At 32.5% G+C, this 26,190-nt stretch overlaps 5 protein-coding genes across 5 annotated transcripts; all 5 read right to left on the reverse strand.

Moving 5' to 3' along the window:
* Positions 1-3,564: 3,564 nt before the first annotated feature.
* PKNH_1326100 (Plasmodium exported protein, unknown function) lies at positions 3,565-4,685 on the reverse strand (the record flags this gene model as incomplete). The annotated part of the gene is made up of 2 exons (XM_002260661.1): positions 3,565-4,350; positions 4,485-4,685. The coding sequence occupies 2 exons, from the start codon at positions 4,683-4,685 to the stop codon at positions 3,565-3,567; spliced, it is 987 nt and encodes a 328-aa protein (XP_002260697.1).
* A 3,706-nt stretch (positions 4,686-8,391) lies between these two features.
* On the reverse strand, positions 8,392-9,461 carry PKNH_1326200 (Plasmodium exported protein, unknown function; the record flags this gene model as incomplete). Its single annotated transcript, XM_002260662.1, has 2 exons — positions 8,392-9,150; positions 9,252-9,461. 2 exons carry the CDS (start codon positions 9,459-9,461, stop codon positions 8,392-8,394), a joined length of 969 nt encoding a protein of 322 aa, XP_002260698.1.
* Positions 9,462-13,462: 4,001 nt separating this feature from the next.
* PKNH_1326300 (tryptophan-rich antigen) lies at positions 13,463-15,344 on the reverse strand (the record flags this gene model as incomplete). The annotated part of the gene is made up of 2 exons (XM_002260663.1): positions 13,463-14,791; positions 15,201-15,344. The coding sequence occupies 2 exons, from the start codon at positions 15,342-15,344 to the stop codon at positions 13,463-13,465; spliced, it is 1,473 nt and encodes a 490-aa protein (XP_002260699.1).
* A 3,055-nt stretch (positions 15,345-18,399) lies between these two features.
* On the reverse strand, positions 18,400-19,171 carry PKNH_1326400 (conserved Plasmodium protein, unknown function; the record flags this gene model as incomplete). The annotated part of the gene is made up of 3 exons (XM_039113528.1): positions 18,400-18,522; positions 18,702-18,950; positions 19,103-19,171. The coding sequence occupies 3 exons, from the start codon at positions 19,169-19,171 to the stop codon at positions 18,400-18,402; spliced, it is 441 nt and encodes a 146-aa protein (XP_038969906.1).
* A 2,419-nt stretch (positions 19,172-21,590) lies between these two features.
* Positions 21,591-23,986, reverse strand: PKNH_1326500 (KIR-like protein; the record flags this gene model as incomplete). Its single annotated transcript, XM_002260665.1, has 3 exons — positions 21,591-21,884; positions 22,384-23,121; positions 23,333-23,986. 3 exons carry the CDS (start codon positions 23,984-23,986, stop codon positions 21,591-21,593), a joined length of 1,686 nt encoding a protein of 561 aa, XP_002260701.1.
* Between the last annotated feature and the right edge of the window lie 2,204 nt (positions 23,987-26,190).

Here is a 26,190-nt window from a genome sequence, read left to right on the forward strand (position 1 = left end):
TTTTTTGTATATTAGAAAGGCCTGTAATTTTAAATGTTCTATTTTTTACTTAGATTTAAAACATTCAATATGGAGACTTCATGTAAAGAGGAAAGCGAGTTCGCAAAAAAAAAAAAAAAAAAAAGAACACACAAAAAAATTATCTACTAATTATAATATTACAGAATTTGAGATTTAAAAAAAAAAAAAAAAAAATTCTACAAAAAGTTTACTACTAAAACTTTAAAACGTACGGAATAAAATTTTTTTTTTTTACTTATTGTAATTACTATATGGTATAAAGCATACGACTGAACAAATAGAATAAATCTAATGAGTACAAAACAAATGGGGTAAGGTAATATCTAAATGTATACTTTTCTATAATACCATTTTTTTTTTTTTTTTTTTCCTATCAAGCATAAGCAACTGTACAAAGAATAGTATTTAAGTTCTTTTTAACTATATTACTGTTAAACCGATATAACAACAAACGACTTTTTTTTTTTTTCTTCTGCACCTCAGCAACAATAATTCAGCGCTGTTTCAACACCTACATTTTTATATTACGCTTTAACATATTTAAAAACAGAATCAATGGTAGGGGCCGCACAACGACACCTATTCAAAAATGAGCTATTTCTCTTTTTTGAAAAAGAAACTGTGCCACCAAAACAGTGATTTATATATAATTGTATTTTCTCCTAATAGCAAAGGATAAGGGAAAAAATTATGCACTAAATAACAGCCCGAATTTAAACTCCACACACACATCATCACATCAGCACATCAACACATCAACACAACCAACATACCAACACATCAACACATGAACACATCCACACATGCTTGCAAAACTGCTTCTAAAGGTTCATTTATTTTTCCTTAAATCTGCTAATAAAACCATTTGATCTAAAGAACATAGAATGATATTACGTTTCTGCTACTTCCCACTTGACTCTTCTTTTTTTTTTCTTTTTTCTCTTTTTCTTGTCATTACTTGTGCTATGTAAAATTTTGCCACTTTTAAAGCTTATCCTGTTTGATGTTAAAAAAATAAAAAGGAGTGAAATGCTTTGTTTATTTAATAACCGGTGTCACAAAAATGCTATATAAAATTTTTGGAGCTCATTTCTTAAAAAAGAAAAAAAAAAAACACACTCGAATGACATTTGAAGGGAAAGAGTCGTGTGAAGTTAAAAGGGGAAAAATATATATAGCATAAAAAATATTGATGCGTCAACAATGAAAGGATGCCTTAACAGTTACATAAGCGGACATGGTAATTCTATTCTTTTAGGTTACCTCATGATGTATCATACTATGCCACCTTACACTATGCTGCGTTGTGATATTTGGTCAATGTTAAAAAGTTAAAATTTTTTAGCTGGAAAGATTTCGCCAGAGAAGAAAACCCTAAGGATGTAGGGGTTAATAATTTTTATCACTTATTATGCATCCTCCATTTCTATGTAAATATACATATATTTCAAGCGCCTATACATGTGTGTGCGTACCTACACGAATGTAAAAGTATGGTGATAACCTTAAACCGAAGGAGCCTAAATAATTTTATTCCATCTGGTGTTTATATTTTCCTTTAAGATAAATATCTGTACATATATTATAACTGTATTGCCTTTTTTTTTTTTTTTTTTTTTTTTTTTTTACTACTTGAAAGTACAAAAAAGAGAAAGTTCGTGACAACTCTGTATAAATATTTTGCACTTGTAATATTTCTTCAGACATACATCTTATCTGTTCCCTTTTGATAAGTAGGTCAAATGGATAAATTAAGCATCGGTGATGTTTAAGAACAAAGATGTCTATTATACACGACTGGTATATAATAGCTCAAACAAATAAAATGAACACTTGGATGTTGTATGTATGTATGTATGTATGTATGTATGTATGTATGTATGTATGTATGTATGTATGTATGTATGTATGTATGTATGTATGTATGTATGTATGTATGTATGTATGTATGTATGTACGTATGTATGTATGTATGTACGTATATATGTATGTATGTACGTATGTATGTATGTATGTACGTATGTATGTATGTATGTATGTATGTATGTATGCGCAGAAGGAATCTTCCATTACACAACATAAAAAGGTAAGACTATATAAACAAGTACATACACATATACAAGCACACATATATATTCAGGTACAAATATGCACGCATTTCCGAATAACTTGAAAAGAAAAAAAAGGAAATCACGAGCACATGTTCTCTTTTTAATTTTTAAATTTACTCAAAAAAAAAAAAAAAAAAAAACTATTAAAACTATTAATAGAAAGCCATGTGAGCAATGCAGCTGAGGAGGAAACAGTTGCGCGGAAGGTCCACATGCACATATACACCTATACATATATACATATGCACGGGTCATCCATTAATATGTATATGTATACATTACTATTATACGAATGCACCGTGCGAGCCAAGACAAATACCCCACTTCGCACATTTTAAGGATGACTAATTTCACAGATTTACAAAAACATATTGTTCAGAAAATGGATTTTTCCGAAATGTATCCTCTCAACAGCACATGCTCTTAATTTTTTAAAACTGTCAAAGTAAGCAACTTCCTTAGATTCTTCTCAATTGCTGAGAACTTTCAACGGACAAAATGAGATACACCCGTTAGACATTATAAGCTTACTCAGGTTGAGCATGCTAACGGTTTCATTAAACATTTTATTACCACAGTGACCAAAGCATTTTTATTCATCTTCATTGTTGCAGTCATACTCATCATTTTTTGTTCAATTGGAAGACAAATAAATCTACCAATGGATCCTCTTATTTATACATAAAATAGTACGTAATCTTCATTTTCCACTTTATAACATCCTGGGGATAATATTTCCTCCACGATTTATTCTACACAAAATGATCAAATTACATTCATTTCTTTCCAGTAATTTTCTCACGGAAATAGTCGAAAAAATATCACTTCAAAATTTTGTTCATTCTATTCACTTGATTTTTTTTTTTTTTTTTTTTTTCCCCCTCTACTTGCTTGGATTCACACAATTTATATGAATTTCCCCCTATATTTTAAATTTACTTTTTTTAAATCCTCGCCCCTATGAGTAAGTACATATGCATAACAATACATACAACTCCTTCAGCCCCTTGCTTATATATCATAAAAAAGAAAAGAAAAGAATTCTCTTTTATATGATTATTCATCCTTCTTTTCATTTTTTGAAGATTCATATTTGTCTAAAGGCATAAGTTAGCTTAACAGTTTATGGTTTCATTTGGCGCTGAACATTTCTGTAATGGAAATATACCCTCATTATCCTTTTCTTCTTTTTTTAAATTCTAAGGCGTCCTTCTACATATTTCACTTACTCACCTACATACATGTGTACTTACACGTGCGTGCCTGTACATGCGTGCCTATACATGTGTACTTACACATGCGTGCCTATACATGTGTACTTACACATGCGTGCCTATACATGTGTACTTACACATGCGTGCCTATACATGTGTACTTACACATGCGTGCCTATACCTGCGTACCTGCAATTGATTCCTTCTTCACCATTTCTTCATAAACTTAAGTTATCCAAAGTAGCGGTCCTTCGGAGTACGCCATATACAGGTTCTTCCTCCTCGACGCTTCTCTCTGTAGCTTTATTTAGATCCACAGTTCCCCTTCCCATCCATTTAGCACCCCATGCCTTTATTTTTAACGTTCTCTGTTTCCAGCAGTTAAAAAGCAAGATTCTTTTTTTTTTTTTTTTTTTTTTCCATATAATGTAGCTCTCGTAGTTTTCCATTTCTTCTTCTTCGTCTGATGGCCATATAGATTCATCTACACAAAATATATTTACATGTACCAAAGGATCAGCAAAGTGTACTTTTCGCTTTTCTTTTTTTGTACCACTCCTCTTTTTCAAGCAACTGCGCATTACTTTCTCGGTACCATCTGATGAAGTCCCCTTCCCACTGGACGTACTCGAATCTCCGCTCCCTGTTTCGGTGTCCCTATTTCCTGCTGTTACACTGCTGACGACTGTTACGTCACTATCCGAGGTAGTCGCATTACTAGTGGGGGTTGCCGTATCGCTCCTCGTTTCTGCCTCACCACTGCTATCGACCTTTACATTAGCACTGTCTCCCCCCGCCTTACCACTTCCTCCTGTCTCATCTTCTTTATTCTGCAGATGTTGTCCCTCTTCCAAGGAAGGTGCAGACACATTATTCTTTTTCACTCCATTAGCGGCAGCCCTCCTAGAACGAGGAGTTTTTCCTTTATCCGCTAATTTTCTTGAATATGTAAAACTCAGTTGCAATTTCCCATAAATGTTCCTCTCATCAGAAATGGACGTATTCTGTAAAAGTAATGAAAAAACAACAAAAAAAAAATTCATTTATTAAATAATGATTCTTCAAAAATAAATCCTCTTTAACAAAAATGAAATGCTATTGTAAGTGTGCTTATTTTTATTTTCCCATTCTCTCCTACTTGTACGAACAGATGTAGCAAGATAAAAACAAAAAAAAAAAAATTCTTGGAAATTATAAGATTCCTGAAACACTTTTTCATAACAAATTTACTTTGTTCTAACGAATGCGTAAAGAAATATTTGCCATTTCTCTTTCCGGAATTGACAGCTCTTATCTCTGCTGTACTGAGTAGGATCCTGTCTAGCATCCTACCATTCATTTTTTTCATGTCTTATCTTATCAGATGATATTTCTATTAAAGAACTAAAAATTTGCATTCGTTCCTTCCACTACTTTGCTATAAAAAAGAAGGAACATACTTGCACATTTACGCCTTTTAAAATATACTTCCAAAAAAGAAAAAAATATATAGAAGCAGAAATGAGGCAGCTATTTTGTACATATACATATGCATTATAGAATTAGTAAGAATAATATAAGTATATATGTGGGGGTATGTGAAAACATCTGAAGGATGGTCAAAAAAAAAAAACTTCTATTTTACTTTACAGTTTTTTTCTGCGCACCTTTTTTATATACATATGAAGATTTCTGCACCTGTGTCATTTCCACAGAAGCAAACACAAACTATTGCTACATAACCCATTTTTTATGAACAACCATCTTTCGTAATACTTGGATTTCATCCAAATCCATTTTTCTATTTAATCTACAATACAACATATCTGTAATATAAATATATAACTTTATACAAAAAAAAAAAAAAAGAAAAAAAAAAAACAATAAACAATAAACAATAAACTGCCTTACTATTTTTAACTTAAAAAATAACGTAAATAAATGTTATAGAAAATATAGGGGGAAATGAATTCAGTTTATAATATTAAATAGTATTCTAATGATATATAAATACGTACTGAAAAAATCTAAAGTCTTTTTTTTCATAATTGTTGGTGTTTGTCATTCTTAAATTTTCATGGAAATTTCCAGATATCGCAGGATTTAAAAAAATATGCTATAAAAGTTTTTTTCTTTTTTCTCCTCTTTTTTTTTTTTTATTTTCCTTTTTTTGTAGTTCTTTTCCGTTCCGCTTTTTTTTTTTTTTTTTTCTTTCAATCTACCGCGATTTTGGTTGATTACCTTACCCATATGTTTTGATTTTTTTATTTCCTTCCTCCAGGTATGATGCATTTTCCAATTTTGTTATAATTTTTGTTTTATTCTATTTCGGGCAAAAGTTCTTCCAATGCAGTGGTAAGAAGAAGGACTAATGCATAATGAATAATGTTATGCTATTTATGCATGTAAGTGCAAGAAGCATATAAACCTACTTATACAGTGGTAATTTTTTTCGATCTTTTTTAAAACCTTCTTTTTCTTATTTTAAATTCCTCTTATATTTCTTTCCTCCTTGCCTAATTTTTCAGGCGAATGGAAAATATTAAAATTTCTTATCCAGTCTATTATAAATTAATTTTATATCCTTTCTATAATACCCCATTAACGGGCTCACATATATATATTTTGAAAATTCCGTCTGTGACCACTGTATATTTTCCTTTAAAGCGTCAGCGAAACGAAAAGAAAAAAAAGAAAAAAAAGAAAAAAAAGATGAACAAGAAAATTGGATCAGTTTAATAACGCACACCTCGTAATAAGATCACATTTTCACATGACACATATATTTATATATATATATATTTGGACATGTCGGACCAACCATGTGTAATACATCTTGTTCACTTATATAAAGGGTTTCATAGAACGTGTACCCCTCACTTTCCGTTATCCTCCTTATTTTCTCCATGTTGCTCCATTTTTAGCTATCCTTTCGTTGCTCCCTCATAAGACAGTTGTTCCAGTTCGCATGACACGCCACTTCTCCGCTTGTTAGTCTCTTTCTCATTCAAGCAATGAGATATTTGGAGTTCTTTATAGGTACCTAATTCTTCTATTTATCGATAAATATTCGCATAGAGATAGAAATCCATTTATCCGCGCGAGCCCCCATGAAGGAACCATACAAACAAAACAAGTGTACAATGTTTATAAAACTCACTGAACCAAGAGCGTGCCAAAAAAAGTATGTAATGCTAACAATGACATTTACTTTGTACAAATAAACATACGATATCCACAGAACTCTCATGTTTGTCTTCCATCTAAAACAAAAAAAGAATAAAAAAATTTTCTTCAAAAGGCGTTTCTTGATAATGTTACAATGGATTACATGTCTATAATGTGTAATCAACCAGAAGAGCGTCTGTGCAAAGGAAGCATATTTTTTCTGTCATTCCTTTATATATTTACCATCTATCATTTATTCTTTACGATTTGCCCTTTCTGCGTTCTGTATACCTTATCCCCGTGAGAACTATTCAATTCGTAATTGCTTCTTTCGGGCTACTCTTATCTATTCCCCCTGTGACGCATCACCATTGACTTATTTCGGTTACTCTCCCCATAGTACAGAAGGATAAATTGAACAAATTCAAATGTTAGTTTAGTGTCCAATTTTGCCTCAGATTTCATTTACGCGAATTGTGAAAAATTATATCCCACATTCAGATTAAACACATAACTTTGGGGGGAGAGACAATATTTTTATTTTTCTAAAATCTAGCCATTATAAAAAAGGGGGAAAAAAAAAAAAAAATTAACACCTTTTTTTTCTCTGCAAAAGTTACAAATAGTCAACATAACGGATCAACCAACTACGATATCAAAACAAAAATAAATAAAAAAGCGGAACAAATTCTGATTCAACCGTGATTTTCTTCACATGGGAAAAGGAGAAAAAAAACGTATCTGCTTTTTCTACTTCCATGATTTTCCAATAACTAATCGAATAAAATTACCATCCCGTTCGTCGTTTATGTGTGCACATTTTTACGACCCATTTGGCAAAAATTTAGCCCTTTTTTTTTTTTCAAATGTTTTTCACGCTACTACTGCTGCTACTACTACTACCACTACTACTACCACTACTATGATGATGAAAAAAAAAGCTTTTCACTTTTTTCACATTAAGAAAAGTCTACCCCTCATTTAGACATTCCCTCGGCTAATTTCTTATTTTCGCGCAAAAAGAGGATATTTGGTGGAGGCAAAAAAGAATATTGCGCGCGCATAGCATGACTCATTCATAAGTTCACCCGAAATATAAAAATATTTTCCCACATACATGGCGCGTTCACATGTTCACATGCATACAATTGTACGCTCAACATGTGGTACACAGCCACTGAGATGAAAAAAGATAATTCTAATTTTATAAAATACTTCCGCTACCTGAGCTAAAAAGTAATCAGTTGTAGTCGATTGACAGAATGTAGAAAAACAGTGGGCTCTTTTTTTTTTTTTTTTTTTTTTTTTTTTTCATACACGTTAAAAATACATAGACGATAGTATACACATATGTATATATAACATACACACAAGTGTACATACGTAGTGTACATGCATATTATGTTAGGGAATAGTGTGTGTATGATGTTTAAAGGCCATAAAAACTGAATGTACATTTTTTTTCTTCCAAAATGTTCCAAAAAAAAAAAAAAAAAAAAAACAAATGGAAATATATATATATCTATATATATATATATATATAATAAAATGAATAACTTTTAAAAATCATACGATTGGCTTAACTACCAGGTATTTCTCCTCACAAGGTTGCTCGCTCATCTCGTGAATGTGAAATTTATATGTACGTGGTATGTTTACTTTTGCGCATCCTTCTGGATCTCCACATATTTTTCACAGTTCATGTAACTTTTCAAAAAGGGGAAAAAGCACTTCGTAAAAGTGTGTCTCTATATTATAGCATCATAAAATTATATAGAGAAATAATATTCGCCCCGATTTCTCATCATTGTTAAACAAAAACATGTTTTTTTTTTTTTTTTTTTTTTTTTTGTCATGCAAGATATATGCTACACACGGGCAAAGTTAATTTTCAAGATTCATTGATTTCTTGCTCTTTGTATAAAATTGTAAGCATCTTTTATTAAAGATAGTGTATATAACAATAAGTACGTTCTTTGGGTTCCAATGAACATCATCAAGACGGGGGGAATCGCAGGTAAAATAACTGGAGCTACATTACTTATATCACGAATTATATTATCTATAACGGATGGATTTTCTTCTTCATCTTCTTCACAATTACCATCATTGCAACATGAATCATTACCACATACCATGTTGTGTTTCTCATTTACTAATTTTAGAAATTGTAACATTTGTTGTGGGTTATTAAATGGAAGTCTTCTATCTGCATTTGAGCCTGGTACAATTCCGAATCTTCTTTTGAAAAACTCTGGTGGTGGTGGTGGTAATACTTTTAATAATTGGATAAGTTCCTCTTCAGACAAGTTTGGTGGACCATGATTGTGATTATGTCCTGGTCCTGGCACATGTGTAGGTCCATCCTCTTCCATTTCCATCCTGTACCTTTCTTCCATCTTTTGCTTATAAGCTTCTTCTGCCATTTTTCTGTATTTTTCTTTATCATCCTCTTCATCGTCATCATTATCCACTTCTTCAACATATTCGGAGATGCTACTTTCTTCTTCAATTTTTTCGGGAATGTTTGATATTTTTATTGTTCGTTTTGGAGTGGATACATTCTTTACCAATTCTCCCAAGCTTCGATTAACCCCCAAGTCCAGGGCTCCTTCTTGCATTATGTTTTCACACTCAAAAGAGTTTCCGAAGGTATTCTACAAAGAAACGAGGATTCATAATGATAACATTAGTTTATGTTTATATTTATAAAGAAATAAACTGCAGCATTTTTTTTTTTTTTCCAAACTGTATTTACCTCATTGAAGCATTGCAAAACCAAAACTAAAATTCCAAACATGGAAAGTTTCAGATAAAATGGTAACTTGTTGTCATGGTGAATTTTGTGATTTTCTGAGGTGTCCCTGTCAGATGAACTAGCAACCTTAGTCGCTATAAAGTTTTTTTCACTCTCTCTTCCTTCATTCTTGGCCAAGTGGGAGATATAACTTGAGTTTCTGTTAACCATCTTGTTTAGTAGATATATTCTTAATTTTGAAATAAAAAAAAAGAAGAAAAACACAACACAACAGAATGGAATGAAATGGAACAGAAACACGGTTGTTTTATGTAGTACAGAAAATGATGTAGGAATAGATTGTCCACGAATAAAAAACTATTACAAAGAATCTCTTTTTCTCTATTAAATTATCATAACTGAAAATGTTCGATAATAATATTATGTTTTCTGTTTAAGCCCCCAAATTGAGCAAAACCAGCTTAAGTTAAAACGGTAAAATTGCTTATAAAAACAACAACAACAAAAAAAAAAAAGAATAATTATTATTAAAGAATTTGTTAAATATTTAATGTATTTAAAAATGCTATTTCATTTATAGGCGTTCTTTGTAAAAATTAATTTGTTCTTTCAGACAAAAACAAAACTTTTTTCAAGAATACTAAAATGTTAATATTTCTTCAATTAAACTTTATCTAAATAATATTCTAAAGAAAAAAAAAAAAAAAATAAAATAATAAATAAAAATAAAATAAGGAATAAATATTTATCCACGAAATGTTTCTTGTCCGCGTAAAAATATATTTTTTGTCGCTCAATTTATTATTTTTTTTCGATAATATTATAAAATTAAAAAAACATTATTTTATAATTATTCATTATGGAATGATAAATTCTTATAAATTAAGCGCAGAAAACAACGTTTTTTTTTTTTTTTTTTTTTTTTGAATTTATGGGTGATCATATGTTCGCATGCTAATTTGTTAATTATTTCCTGTTATATTCTAAAAGTTACGAAGTAAGGAATTATAACTTTTAATGATATCGTCTCATATTTGTTATTTGTTGTTTATATTTTTAATTTATTATTATTTTTTTTTATTATTCATTCCTATTATATTTATTGCCATATTATTTTATTCCTCTTACTTTATTTTTTTTTTTCAATTCTATTTTCTTTCTTAAAATAGAGCTTGAATAAAAATATGCTTAAAATTTAAACAAAAATATTTTACCATATCCAAGACATATGAATTTGATCGAAAATTATAAATCGTATATAATTATGATGCATTCGTATAATTATATTTTTAATACATTTATATGATATATATAATAATAGAAAAAACATCAATTATAGAAACATATATTATTGCATATTATTTATTTAAGGGTCATTATCGTTTCTACTTCGAAAAAACCCAGTGAAGCACTTCAAAGGTCGGTATATAATAAATACCCGCGTTTTATTTAGATCATTTTTATTCTTCCTATCGTTCTTTTTTTAATCATTTTTTCATCCCCCCCTAAAAAAAAAAAAAAAAAAAAAAAAAAAATACCGCATCCACTTTTGCATAATCTGCACATAATTTAGATCATAACGCCGTGTTCTAATATGTTCAGATTCTTGTTCTTTTTTTTTTTTTTTTTTTTTTGATAAATAATTTAATAAATGAATTTAGAAAGCATATATGCCCATAGAAAAAATTGCGGTATTCGAAACGATGATCATTTTGATTCCATCTTTATTTAAAAATTCAAAATTGGAATAGCGCTTAAAAAAGATGAGTCATGGGTCACTCGTCCTTTTCTTTTCTTATTAAAGTTATAGAATAAGAAAAATCTTGCCAAAATTATCAATTCTTTCGCCCCTCTGGAAAAAATATTCCTGGAAGCTGTAGTTATATTTTCCTGAAATTTGCGCAACCGGGTTCAAATTGTTAAGTTCTGCGTTATGCGTTCTGCGTTCTGCGTTCTGCGACATGCGGAGAATTCTAATTTCTTTATTTTAAGAACCATAACATTTAATATTCTTTAATTACTGTTTTATTATTTGCCATTATGATGTAGTATGTAATATTACCTTCCACTCGATATACAAATAATAAAATGAGTAGAAAATTAAAAGGTCAGTCTAAAGCGATGCAGCTAATATATAGTAAAGAATGAAGTTACCAGTGATCCATAAGAAAACAACAGAAAAGAAAAAAGAATTAAGGAAAAATGTAAAAAAAAAAAAAAAAAAGAGAAAAAATAAATTTATTATACTCAAAGAAAAGAAATTATGCCACGCAGAGACTACTTCGTTACCGAGGGAGGTATCGCGACGTAAAGAAAAACTCTCCGCTCACTTTCGAACCATGGAATTATTTAAAGTAGCTCGCAAGAAGGTAAACGAAAAGGAGATTATGTAATTATACTGAACGAAAAACATAGTAGGTTTTATGAATGGCATATTGTACAAAATATATATGTGGCCTATAAATGGCCATTAAAATGGTCCTTATGTTCTAGCATGTTAAAGGAAGCCTGTTTTCGCTCCCCTTATAAATAATCATTCCTGGACAAGCCAATATACCATATATATACATATACATAAGTATACATATACGTATATACATACATATATACATATATGTATATATGCACATTCCTCTTGAATAAGAATATTTTCCGGTTCTTTAAAGAAATCGCTTTTCTTAATTTATTCAGACAGTTATATTGCTTCAGGGTTGATATGACCCTATAATTGCTACATAAGTCATTGTTCATGCCACTTTTTGCTAGAATAAAATTCTCCTCCTCCCTTTCAACTTTTTATGGACTACCTCTGTAAGTCTGTTCCATCGGAAAACATAGTGAAAAGAATGTACAGGAACGTGTACCTCAAGTATAGTGACGCGCGCACTGCACTGTATGGCCCTTATTGGGGGAGTATTACATTTGTCATTTTCCATTACGAGGTAACTCTGTTTTGTATCATAGATGTATCAACTCACGATCCTGTCGGAACTGTGGGATGATATAACAGAATTATACAGGTAGACCACGCAAGTGGAGGGACGCCAAACTATCGACGACTGCTTTTGCTATATGCACAATAAAAAGGATAACCAATTGTATATTCATCCACTTCATCACACCATAATTAAAAAAAAGAAATTAAGAGCGTTGCCAAAAAAATAAGAAAAAAAAAAACTGTAATAAACTGAAATAGTGATAAAAGATGATTAAAATGGTGATACACCTGCAGCGAACCTGGTCCTTTAATTTGTTTTGAAAAATGTGCTAAGCAGACAAATTATAATTGTCTCCTTTTACTATAAATAATGGTACCATTTGTTAAAATAGGTACTGCACTTTAGCTATTTCGCACTTATATAGGAATAGCGAACCTGACAAAACGGTTACGACGCCCCTTTCTCCGTTGTCTTAAACAGCATGTCGAAAAGGAAAATTGTTTCATTTTTTTTTTTCATAATTAAGTGACTCACTGGCTCATTAACTCATGCGTCAATGTGCTCATTTGCCTTTTTAACAAAAACGATTTTTTGATCATTGTAAGGATTTCCCTAAAAATAAACCTGAAAGGGTTCCAACACACCAAAACACTTGGGACACGGTTTTAGTAGCGCTCTTCCTTTTTTTCTAATTTTCTTTCTTCCGTGACTGCTTTTCCATTTTTTCCTTCTTCTCAACGCAGCGCCTTGCAACAAATATGATAAAAAAATATTTTTACACTAAAATTTCGTTTCATTAATATTTTTCATAGTAGTTCTCAGGGCAGGAAAAAAAAGAAAAAAAATGTAATATGTTTCAAATGAATACGTCTACTTGACAATATGCAAACACAGCTTAATATTGACACAATTTAAAATGATGAAGAGAGAAAAAAAAAAAAAAATAGAATAAACAGATGGAGATAGGAAAATAAGTAAATAAGTAAATGAACAAACGAATTATAAATGCACAAAATTGCTCTATCATTTGGAACATTATGAAAAAAAAGAAAAAAATTACCAATTCATGTATATTCATATTGAGCAAAAACATACATAACGTGAACACATTTTATATAGAAATATGTCCATATAAATATACTACAAAATAAGCTTCTTTTGAATAGGTTACTACGTTCAAATTGCTTTTTTTTTTTTTTTTTTCTTTTTTCATAATTATAATTTATATTGTCCTTAACTTTAAACATTAGTAAAGCCATATTTTTCCATAATTCAAAATTTTATTTCACTGAGAAATTTATTCCATTCTTCCTCGTTTAGGCATCCTTTGGCGAATTTTTCACACAATAATTTAACCTCGTGCATTTTTTCATTCTTCCAATAATTCCAGTTTTCCCATTCTTTTCCTAAATAGTCGTTTATTTTATGGAAGAACCATAACATGAGTTCTCTTCTTTGTTTATCTATATGAGGATTGTCAAGGTACCACTCTTGAGACTGAACTAAATTTAAAAATTTCGCTGTTGGCATATCTCCAAACGTTTTATAATCATCATCCTCTTCGTTCATTTTCCAGTGGTACATTAACCATCCTTTCATTTTCTTGTCTTCAATTTCAACTAAACCTTTAAGAAGAAGTTTAAATAAATAAGAATAAGTGTCGTCGAACCAGTTTTTCAATTGTGCGTTAATTGTGGGATATACTTGTGTTTTAAAACATGAATCCCATGTCCCGTTGCTCGAATCTGGTTCTACCACAGATTCATCCAGTTCTTCTTCATTTGGAACTTTACCATGTACTGACCATTTATTTTTAACTAACTGAATCCAGTTAGACCATTCATTATTTTTCTTTTGCATTAACCATTTACTTGATTCACGTAATTTCACTTCTAACGTTTCCCAATCCTCTTCAAAGGTTTTCTTAAATGCGTTCCAATCTGTGAATTTTGAAACTTCCGTTTGTAAATCTTCTGGTTTCAATGGGTATAGTGCCTTTTCTTTTTCTCCTTTAGGTGCCATCGAAAGGTACTTGTGTTGCAAGTCAAAAATAGGAGTATTTTCATCGACTAATTCGTCCCTTGGTATTCTTATTTGTATTTTCTCATGTACTGGTTCTTCTTCTTCTTCATAGGCATCATCTTCATAGGAATCATCTTCATAAGAATCATCATCATAAGAATCATCTTCATAAGAATCTTCTGCACCATGATAATGTCCTACTCCCCACTCATCCTCAGGATATACTCCCCCTTGTTTCATTCCTCTATTCAAACCTTTTCTTCTTTCATATTCATATTCTCCTTCTTGTTCATCATAATAATATATTACCTCCCCAGGGTTCTCATAATTTCCATAAGGGAGCTCATAATATACGCGTGGGTCTTCATAACCTTCACCAGGGTTCTCATAATTTCCGTAAGGTTCCTCATAGGCGTGTTGGGTGTGTCTATGGATTTCCTCGTCGTCCTCATAAACTTCCCCTCCTAATTCCTCCTCCTCCATTGGAGCGTTTTCTTCATTTGTCCTTAAAATTCTACCTACCTGATTACGTACTTGTAATGAAGTACTCACACCCTGTCTTGGAGCATCATCCTGGTGCTGCAAGGTAAGAGGAATGAGAAGGGAAAAAACAGTTGTTTCGAAGCAAAGGAAGGAAACGGAAAAAAAGGGAATAAAAAGAAAAGGAATAAAAAGAAAAGGAATAAAAAGAAAAGGAATAAAAAGAAAAGGAATAAAAAAGAAAAGGAATAAAAAGGAAAAGGAATAAAAAAGAAAAAGGAATAAAAAAGAAAAAGGAATAAAAAAGAAAAAGGAATAAAAAAGAAAAGGAAAAAGCAGTTAATATGCATATAATAGTATGTGCGACACACACTTTTCCTATTGAATATGTGCATAACACTTGCGACATTATGGTGGTGCGTATCTACATTATTATGTACATCACACACACAAACACTCCCCTTTATTTTGCCTCTGTGTATTTGCCTGTGGGAGGGCAGAAACTCACCTTTAAGAAAATATACGCAGCAACAAAGAAGAGTATAGCAGTTTTTTTAGTGAAAAAGGATGATCGTTGTGTACTTTTCTTTTCATCCATTTTTCTTTCTTCCCTAGTTCCTACAAATTGGTAACTACCACATTGGGATTGCATCGACTTTGATGATGCGCTGTTGACGATTATTTCATTTGTATGCGCCATGTTCTTGAGAGTGGATGTTATATATATATATATATGTAGAAGAAAGAAGAAGATTTATCAAGCGGATGGTTTCCTTCCCCTTTTTCTAAGTACAATATTCTTCGTAATATGTAAAGAAAAAAATGTAAACTCTACTTATATGAAAATTATAGCTTCCACAGAAAAATGGGAATTATATATATTGGGCAGATGCAAATATATGCTTACTTAAGCATGCGAATACTTTTTTAGTACTAATTATTTTGTTTCTACAAAATTGTACACTTGTCAAATATGCTTAACTAAACAGCAGAAGATAAGATACATTTCCCTGTAAATTTATAAATCTAAATTTATAATACAAATATAAAAAAAAATACTTTTTAAAAAGACCAAAAAATATTTGAAAATACTCTAATCTTTTAAAAAAAAAAAAAAAAACATTAAAAATATAACACATTAATATTCATGCTTCTTATTCCTATTATTTTCTTTAATTTACGCTAAAAATATTATTATGAGAGAAAAAAAAAGAAAAATTAGCATTTATACACTCAACTTTCAATTAATTAGATAAAGAGAGGAATGAAGAAAATATAAAAAAAAATAAAGTTAAGTAAAATTAAAAAAAAATAAAGTAACCTTAATTTTTTTGCGTTTAGGCTTGATATTACTTTAGGTTTAAGTTGAACCTTAAATTATGAGGTTTGCTCTTTGGGATGAACTATATATATATATATTTCCCTATGTGAAACATAGAATATTATTTAAAATATGAAAAATATCAATTTTCATACTGAAATAAAAATATTGTGAGCCGGCTACTCAAAATTGCGGAGAGCGTGAATGTGGAAAATATTATAAATTTCATTTGTTGCAATGAATACTTCTTCCGAACATTCTTTTTTTTTTTTTCTCACATGTGGGTAACTAATCAATAGGAAAAACGTGGAACAAAAAAAAAAAAAAAAAAAAAAAAATTTCTTAGAGGGAAAGATCTTTATTTTTTTTCTTTTCCATCTTGTGTACACACGATTCAGATTTCTCAAATATCTATATGCGCTTAGCCATTGAAAATTTTTATTTTCTATGATCACTTTTTTTTTTTTTTTTTTTTTTTTTTTTTTTTGATCAATATGGAACAAATTTATAGCATTTCATATTAGTACGATGATTTTTTCATTTTTGTAAAATGAATGTAATCCATTTTTACTAAAGCATAAATATTATTTATTTAAAATGAGGATTCTTTTTACAAAGAAAAAAAAAAAAAAAAAATAAAGTAGAACAAAATTTGAGCTAAAATATTGAAATAGGGGAAAGTTGTTTTTCTTTTTTTTCTCATTTAGCAATATGCTTTATTTAAATTTATTTCAGGATTATCTGCACCTACCTACATAAACAAATCATTTCCCTTTGGCCTTTTTTTTTTTTCCCCTCATGGGATGTTTCTTCCTCCTTATGGCATGGCCCTTCCTCTTGGGGATCTATTTTTCTGGTCCTCCAGAAAGAATGGGCGGATGAATTCTTGCATGTATAGGGAGAGCATGTGGGTGAAGAAAAAGCCCAATCCTTCTTATTCCGGAGGAAAAAGCAAACCTCCCACACAGGATTCGTAATAGATGCTTGACAGAATATCGTGGTTCCTTCTGAGGAGAATTTTTGATAGACAGTTATTTTCCCCTTATGACGATGCGGGGAGATAAGTCCCCACCTTATTTCGGGCAATTATACATGTGGAAAAAATTTTCCATTTGGGTTCGCGCAAGGCTGCTTCCTGCGGTCCCCTATTTACAAAAAAAATTATTATTATTATTTCCGCCTTTCTGCTAACCATAAAACATCCATCTTCTGACCGGTTCCCCCCCCCCCCCCCCCCCCGCTTATCGCATCCTTCAAATTCCTTCACACTCCATCAGATCGACTCTTCCAGGGGGTTACAAAGGAAAATAAAAAAAAAAAAAAATAAAAAAAAAATAAAAAAAAAATAAAAAAAAAATAAAAAAAAAATAAAATGAAAAAATAGGATGAAAGGAAAAGGAAAGGAAAAACGCAATTCGTAGGTGGAAGGAAAGGAAAGGGAAGTAGGATGAAAGGAAAGAAAGGAAGTGAAAGAAATACTGGTTCACGGCTTAGAAGTAAGGTTTTAGTGTATAGGAGTAAGGTTTTAGGGGTGTTAGAATAAGGTTTTAGGGGTGTTCGAATAAGATTTTAAGGGTATAGGAGTAAGGTTTTTGAGGTGTTAGAATAAGGTTCCGTGGTTAGCGTTAGCTGCTTTAAGGGGGGGAAGAGGAAAAACTCCTCGCGGACAGGGACTGGATACGACATAACAATCGGATGCTGGATACTGGATGGCAGGGACGCTTCCCAGCATCCCTCCCGGGAGGGGTAGGTAAAGATCCTCGCAGAGTGTGACCGGATACCACATAACCAATCTACCAACCAACACAACCGCCAATACGAACAAACAAAAGAGACTACTCGAAGTGGTGGTAGTAGTGGTGGTCTATCATCCACCTTAGGGGTCATCCTAACAGATACCGTTGGTATGTACAACATACAACGAGATAAATTGAACGCTGCACATTCGGGTAAGCACTGAAGGGGGGTAGTGGTAATTTGGACCCTGTTGCCATAAACGGCATACTGCAGAATTTAGAGTAGCAGGTTCAAAAGAAGCTTAAAGCAGTTCAACCACAACAACAACACAGGAGCCATTAGAGTCGCCTTCACTAACTCACAAATCTTCTGCCCTCGCATAGGCGTAGTATGGCTCAAGCAACTTCTTCAAATTGCCAAGGTTCCCCTTCACGAAGTTCCTCCACTTGTTTTCACAGTCGAGGATATTGTAAACAATTTTATGCTCCCTTAGAATTTCGAAGAAAATTTGGTAGTTCCTATTTTTTTGTGTCAACTCCAGGATTTTCTGCCTCACAGCCTCGATATGCTCGTCCGTCTTGATTCCAACCACCAGGTCTCTCAGATCCTTGGACTTCAATAAAAGTAGCAGGAGCTCTTCCATTGATGTCTATTCCTCGTTGGCCTTATCGTCCAGGTGGAAGTATTTTTTTATCACACCTATGTATTTGGTAACTCGGTCCACGAGGGTATGGTAAATGTTCTCCGCGGTGAAGCAGTTTGTCCCCGCAAGCTGGAAAGAACCAAGGAGTGGAAGTAATCAATGTATGAAAGAATATTAGAGGTGGAAGGAATAGATATCGTCGTTATTGTTGTCAGCAGTTCACGCGATATTTAGATGGATACAGCAAACACAATTGTGATCCGGTCGAAGTAGCCCTTACGATGGTAAATCCTACCCATCCCCTTTACCTGGTTACCCAAAAGAAAAACATACACATGCTTTTTTCCCCTTTGGAAGTGATCCGAGTTAAAATATTTTTCATTCATACGCTTGCCATTGTTCCAAAGGACCAAATCTTGTTCCTGTAGTTTCTCGTTTTTTAAATTATTAGTTTCGATTATCACACGGATGGAGTCATTCATTAGGTCGGGCCACGTTCTCAATGGCACCTTCTTCACGACGCTCTTGTGGATAACTGTGATTTCTTGTTTCACTTCCTGTGAAGAGTTCGGGGGAAAAGTTGTTGTGATGGTTTAAAGTAATTCGAGATTTTTATTGCGCACACGCTCCTGTGTATATACACATATATGTGTGTATGTATGTTTGTTTCTTCCTTAAGAGATGGGGAGGATCCCATCTTCTCCTTTACATTTTCAATGTCATGTGCCAACGCGAAGGCAAAGAAGGAGCTTATTATCCAGAGAGGGGCTAGTCTCATTTTTTTTTTTCTTTGCTGACGGAGGAGTTGCCTGTTTCGTCCCTTAGAAGAGTGCAAACTTGGGGGTATAAATTCGTAGCCGAAAAAGAGAGAAAAGAAAAATTGTGTGTACATAGGTGTTGGCACAAACAACCTTATAAAAGCATACATACATTTTACATTAAAAAGGTTGTCCAAAGAATGTTCCATCCCCCCCTTCCCAAAAAAAAATAACAAGAGCACCTATCTAGGAAGATTGGCCACGTCCCTGAACGTGACCCTAACAGGCCTTTATCCAAATGGTGCACATGCTATACAATTCTTGTATACAATTTCCCATTTGTACCTTTCTTCCCTAACAGTGCACACAGAATACGTTTCATTTATTTGTCCTTTGTCCTTTTTATATTTTCCGCCGCGAAACCTTTATTATTTAATTCATCTACCCTAAGCAAAGAATGTACAATATTTTTCCCTCCCACACAGGAAAAAAAAAAAACAGAATCATCAGTGCGTTGTTCGCGCGCTTACATGTGATAACTTCATTTTATTAATAAAAAATATATCTGCGCGCGATCTGTATTTAAGCTCATTGTACTACAAAAGAGCGAACTGCCAAAGTGCGGAATAAAAAAAAAAAAGGGGGGCGGGAATAAACACAAGGAAAAAGTTAATGTATTATCCTTCGCGCAGTGTTGTACGTATTCCATTCGACCAAACCAAAGAAGGAAGTAGTACCTCGAACAATTTTTTTTTTTTTTTTTTTTTTTATTGACACAAAATTTGAATTATTACCCATACACAAATTGTGCATTTATGTGTCTGCATATGGAGCACATCGCCTTTTGTGTAAGAGCCGCGTCATAAAAGCCGTCGCACAAATCGGTAAACATGTAGTGCGTTGGTTACTTTTCCCAATGTGCTTATCACCAAACGTATGGGCACTTGTACTCAATTCGACCATGAAAAATATCTCTTATAGCATCCCCCTCTTGTCATTTATGAAAAAAAAAAAAAATGATGGCAATTTTTCATCATCAGGATGAATTAACTCCGTTAACAGAACACTCAATGTTCTGACTATTCGTTACACTTTTCACATCACACAAAAAAAAAAAAAAAAGTTGAGGATATTTTTATTTTGAACACGAATTGAAAAAAAAGAAGAAAAAAAAAAAAAAAAGAAAGAAATCATGCATGGGCAGGAAATTTTTTATACACATTAAGCAAAATACTAAATCGGAAAGAAAAAAAAAAAAAGAGAAGTTTGTAATATGTACCTCTTTAAGCGTGCGTTCGGCATTTTTCCCCTTTTTTTTTTTTTGACTATATCTCCTTTTAGTGGAACGGGCCCCTCATTGGTGGGGGGGAAGTTCATGCACATTACGTGTTTACCAAAAAAAAAAAGTGTAAGGGAAGAAAGGAAGTTTTCAGGGTAAAGGAAGTAAGGTTTCAGTTTATAAGAAGAACAATATATGGCCTGGTATTTATCTTCCTTAGGGGAAGGTTTTTTTTTTTTTTTTTTTGAAAAAAAGAAAGGAAAAGGAAAGTAAATTGGAAGAAAGGAAAAGGAAAGTAAATTGGAAGAAAGGAAAAGAAAAAAAAGGAAGAAAAGGAAGGATAAGAAAAGAAAAGGAATAGAAAAAGAAAAGGAATAAAAGGAAAAGAAGGGAAGAAAAAGAAAGAATAAAGAAGGAAAAGAAAAGAAAAGAAAAGAAAAGGAATGAAGAGACAGGAAAAAAAAAAAGGGAAGTTTGCAATATGTACCTCCTATTTTTTTTTACGCGTGCATTTTGCGTTTTGCCGTTGGCATTTTTTCCCTTTTTTTTTTTTTTGGACTATATCTCCTTTTAACGGAACATGCCCCTGATTGATGGGGGGGACACGTTCATGCACATTACGTCCTTACCAAAAAAAAAAAAAAAAGATAAAAAATATATATATGAAAAAAGGGGAGTGGCGCACAACACCCAACGAAGTTATATACAGAGCATTGTTCAAAAAAAAATTAGAAAAAAAATTTATTCAAAACTGATAATAGAACCCATCGCGAATGATTCATTTTGTAAACGGGCTTAATACATTTTAGAGCCCTTTCTTTTTTTTTTTTTTTCTTCCTGTCTCTTCTTTTCTTTCTTTTTTCTTCTTCCTCTTCTTTTTCTTCCTGTCTCTTTTTTTCTTTCTTTTTTCCATTTCCTTCCCTTTCCTTTTTATTCCTTTTCTTTTCTTTCCCTTTCTCTTTTTTCTCCCTTTTTCTTTTTAAGAATAACACGCGGTGTGTACCAACGAAGGAGAAAAAAAAAAAAGAAAAGATAAAGAACGAAAAGGAAAAGGAAAGCAAAATAAAAAGAAAGAAAAGAAAAGAAGAGACAGGAAGAAAAAAAGGGAAGAAAAGGAAAGAAGGAAAAAAGAAAAGAAGAGAAGAGAAGAAAAAGGAATATTACGTGGCATAGTAACGTATATTCCCTGGTCTTCTATTATTTGTTCCTGTCCGTGTTCTTCCGCTTGGCCGACGAGGTGGTTCATCATCATCATTATAGATGGTAGAAACATCTTCTGCTGTGGAATAATCTACTGTTGAGTCGTCACCTAATGTGGAACCTACTGTTGAGGCATCATCCGCTGTGGAACCATCGAAATTTCGTCTCACAGATCTTACTCTCCTACTTCTGCTACTGCCCCCTCCTACAATGCTCTTAAGTCGGTTACTTATCGAAGAGGGTAGGAGATCATACTAAATAAGAAGAAAGGAAAAAGAAAGAAAGGAAAAAGAAAGAAAGGAAAAAGAAAGAAAGGAAAAAGAAAGAAAGGAAAAAGAAAGAAAGGAAAAAGAAAGAAAGGGAAAAAGGGAAGGGCATGGAAATGTATACGAAATATATATGAAGTTAAATCTATTTTTATTCTAAATTAAAAAAAAATAAATAAATAATAAAATAAGTATTAATAGGATGGTATAATAGGTGTGTATGTGTGTGCATACACACACTTCACCATTATAATTATAATTGTAATTATAACTGTAATTTATAACTACAGTTATAACTGTAATTATAATTATTACTGTCTATTATAATTACAAAATATAGTAATAATTATAATTATAAATTACATTTATAATTATAAATATAATTATAATTATAATTGTAATGGGCAATTATAATTCTTAATTCTTAATTGTTCATTATAATGGTTTATTATAATAAAAAAGTTATAATTATAATTGCTCTACTTACTTTGTATAAGAAATATCCGAGTGCCGGTAACCCTGCGGTAATTAATGTACCAGATATAGCAGCTGGGGCGATGGAAGTTGGACAATCTGATGTATTTTTTAAAGAACACTTTAATTGTAGTAGTTCCTGAAGACTATGTTTAGCAGTCATGCTCCTAAAATTTTCACAGCATTTAACATGAGCACCACTTTTTCCACAATATTCACGCATACCCCTATAGGCTGAAGCAACTATTTCCAGGTACATGTAATAGTTATCAATACAGGGGGATTCAGTATCCCGGGAACCCTGTGCATATTGTTTTAGAGCCGCGTGGTCCGTAGAATAATCATATATTAATTTCATATTATTGAAAATATCCTTATCAATTTTGGGGTATATATCAGTACACTCTTTTTCAACATTGAATTCCCTGAATTTATCGTAAGCCGCATCTACAAGGTCCTTGAAATGTAAGACACTTTTGGGTGTGGTAGATAACGCATTCCCTACCCAATAATATAAAGCATTACAGCGCTCACCATTTCGGAAACTTTCCTTCGCAGTTCCATTTGCGTAACATGCACCCCTTATAATTTGATCCGCATAATTCGAACCGGTCGAAGGTTCATTCAGTATTCTTCCTAATACGGTTCTTATATCTCCACCGGTGGACGAACTACCACAATAATCTTGGGCTTCACTGAATTTTTTATATACCTCCTCTGAGGGCAATTTCCCCAAACAGGTATCTTCTCCCTATAAATATGGAATTAGTGGTGGAATATATTTAGGAGTGGATATGTATGTTTTCCCCACGTATATTCCCCTACACACATATATACATACACATTGTTCATTATGCACATATAATATGCTCCATATATATACATATAAAAAGTGTTATATACATATATGCATATTCGTGCGTTTAAATGAGAGGGAAAAGGGGGGAAGTAAATTCCAGTACCTCCTGTCCCTGTTGATCATTCTTCGTCTTCTCTGATGCAACTGGCAGCTCGGGAATTAAGGTCTCTATCAACTGTGCCACATAACCAGGGTCCCCCTGATTACCTCCTACTGCAACATCCCTGCAGTTCTCCGTATTATCTCCGTCCTTACAATATTTCTCCACCTTCCGGCATGCTTTGGCAAGCTCCCTTAAGTAATTAGTACATTTTTCACAACTGACATTCCCGGAATGCTCATTTGTTTGCCATATTCCGTCATGCTTCAAATTAGAAATGGACGGTTCTGCCAGTAGTTCGAACAATCTTTTCCCACTTGCACTGGTCTGTATGGTGCATTCACTCGTCCGCAGCTGCTGTCCTACTATTTCGTATACTTCTTCCATAATTCTATCAAATGAAGTCTTGTCGACCAAATTTCTAAATACTAAGCTCCCAGCTGCATAATATAGTAAATCACAACCACCATCCCCTTTAATTTTCTCAGTATAGGCACCAGATATGCAACACCATATAGGAGGAACATCATCGGCCGCGTTCATGTCCTTTGAGGAAATTTCCTCTATTCTTTGTCCCAGTTGACTCTTGTAAGCTCTGAGAAGTCCCGCTTGCTGACTGCATTGAAGTTTCTTCCCTCCTTCTTTACTTTCACTCATTTTTTCTTAAAAGTTAATTCTTTGAAATTTAATCTTCTAAATTTTCCTTCAACAAATACATATATATATACATATACATGTACATATGCACATATATATACATATATAAATATATATATACATATATATACATATATACATATATATACATACATATATATATATATACATATATAAATATACATATATACATATATATATAGGTATATACATATATACGTATATATACATACATATATATACCTATATACATATATACATATATAAATATACATATATACATATACATATATACATATAAATATAAATATACATATATATACAAATGTATATATACTTATATAATGAATTCTACATTAAAAGAAGGGTGCTCCTTCTCCCCCCCTTACTACACTTACTTCGACCTCATACATTTATTAATTTAATAATTATGGAATTCCCTCTTCCCTCCTTTTTCCTGTAAACATTCTTCTATTCTTTTCTCCTCTGACATTCCTTAAATTCCTGACAACAATCTTTTTCCTAACATTATTCAACTTTTTCCTTAAATTCATCCTTTCCACATTAAAACATCAACTTCTTCACATAAAAACATGAACTTTTTCACATTAAAAGATCAACTTCTTCAAATTAAAAAAATCAATTCCTTTTCATTTCAAACACCGATCCTTTCTTATCATTGCATTCGTAATGATACTTCATCCTTCCGTTCTTATCAACCATTATTTCTTCCTCCTTCCATTCTTCCTTTTTTTCCTTATATTCCGTTCCTTTTTATTACTTCCACTTCTTTTATTTCTTCTCTAATTTATTTCTCCTTTATTTTTTTTTATTACTTCCATTACTTCTCATTCTGGAACATACTTCCGTTTTTCATCCTTAAGATAGAAATTTTACCATTCTATTATTCCATATTGGAAATAAAAAAAAAGTTTACACCAAGATGATTTCATTCATACATAATCTTACCCCAAATGTACTCACATCCCTCTAAATTCATTCAGTTACACTGAAACACTGAACCCTAAACTGTGAACCCTAAACCCTGAACCCTAAACCCTGAACCCTAAACCCTGAACCCCTAAACCCTGAACCCTAAAACATCAACCCTGAGTTCTGCACGCTGAACCCCTAAACCCTGAACCCTAAAACATCAACCCTGAGTTCTGCACGCTGAACCCTAAACCTATACAATGCAAACATTAAAACTAAAACCTAAACCTATACTCTAGAATTATTAAACCTGAACCCTAAACCTATACTCTACAAACATTAAACCTAAACCCTGATCCTACTATCACCATAACTCCAAACCCTGATCTTACATTCACCTTAAGCCAGAACCCACTTTAATCCTTAAGCCAGAACCCACTTTAATCCTTAAGCCAGAACCCACTTTAATCCTTAAGCCAGAACCCACTTTAATCCTTAAGCCAGAACCCACTTTAATCCTTAAGCCAGAACCCACTTTAATCCTTAACCCGGAACCCACTTTTACCCTTAACCCGGAACCCACTTTTACCCTTAACCCGGAACCCACTTTTACCCTTAACCCGGAACCCACTTTTACCCTTAACCCGGAACCCACTTTTATCCTTTACCAGGAACCCACTTTTATCCTCAACCCCAAACCCACTTCTGTCTTCAACCCGAAACCCACTTTTACCCTTAACCCGGAACCAACATTTACCCTTAACCCGGAACCTACATTATCCTTAACCGCGAACGAACTTTTACCCTTAACCCGGAACCCACCTTAACTTTAACCCGGAACCCACTTTACTTTTAATCCGGAACCAACCTTATACTTAACCCGGAATCTACCTTATCTTTAATCCGGGGAATACATAACCATGAAAACCGTTTTCCCATACCCAGAAACAACCTTACCCTTAATCCGGAACCTACCTTACCCTTAACCCGGAACCTACCTTACCCTTAACCCGCAACCTACCTTACCCTTAACCCGCAACCTACCTTACCCTTAACCCGCAACCAAATTTATTTTTAACCCGGGACGCTGAACCCTGCCATTTCCGCATATTCCAGTTATTTAGTATACATTTTTGGTGTAAAGTGTATGTATGCTTTTATAAGGTTGTCTGTGCCAACACCCATGTACACACAATTTTTTCCTGTATCCGATATGCGTTTGTTTTTCTTTTATATTTTGCGACCTTTTTGCAACTGTAATATATTTCATC

Source organism: Plasmodium knowlesi (assembly GCF_000006355.2).
Source record: "Plasmodium knowlesi strain H genome assembly, chromosome: 13".
Lineage (NCBI taxonomy): Eukaryota > Apicomplexa > Aconoidasida > Haemosporida > Plasmodiidae > Plasmodium > Plasmodium knowlesi.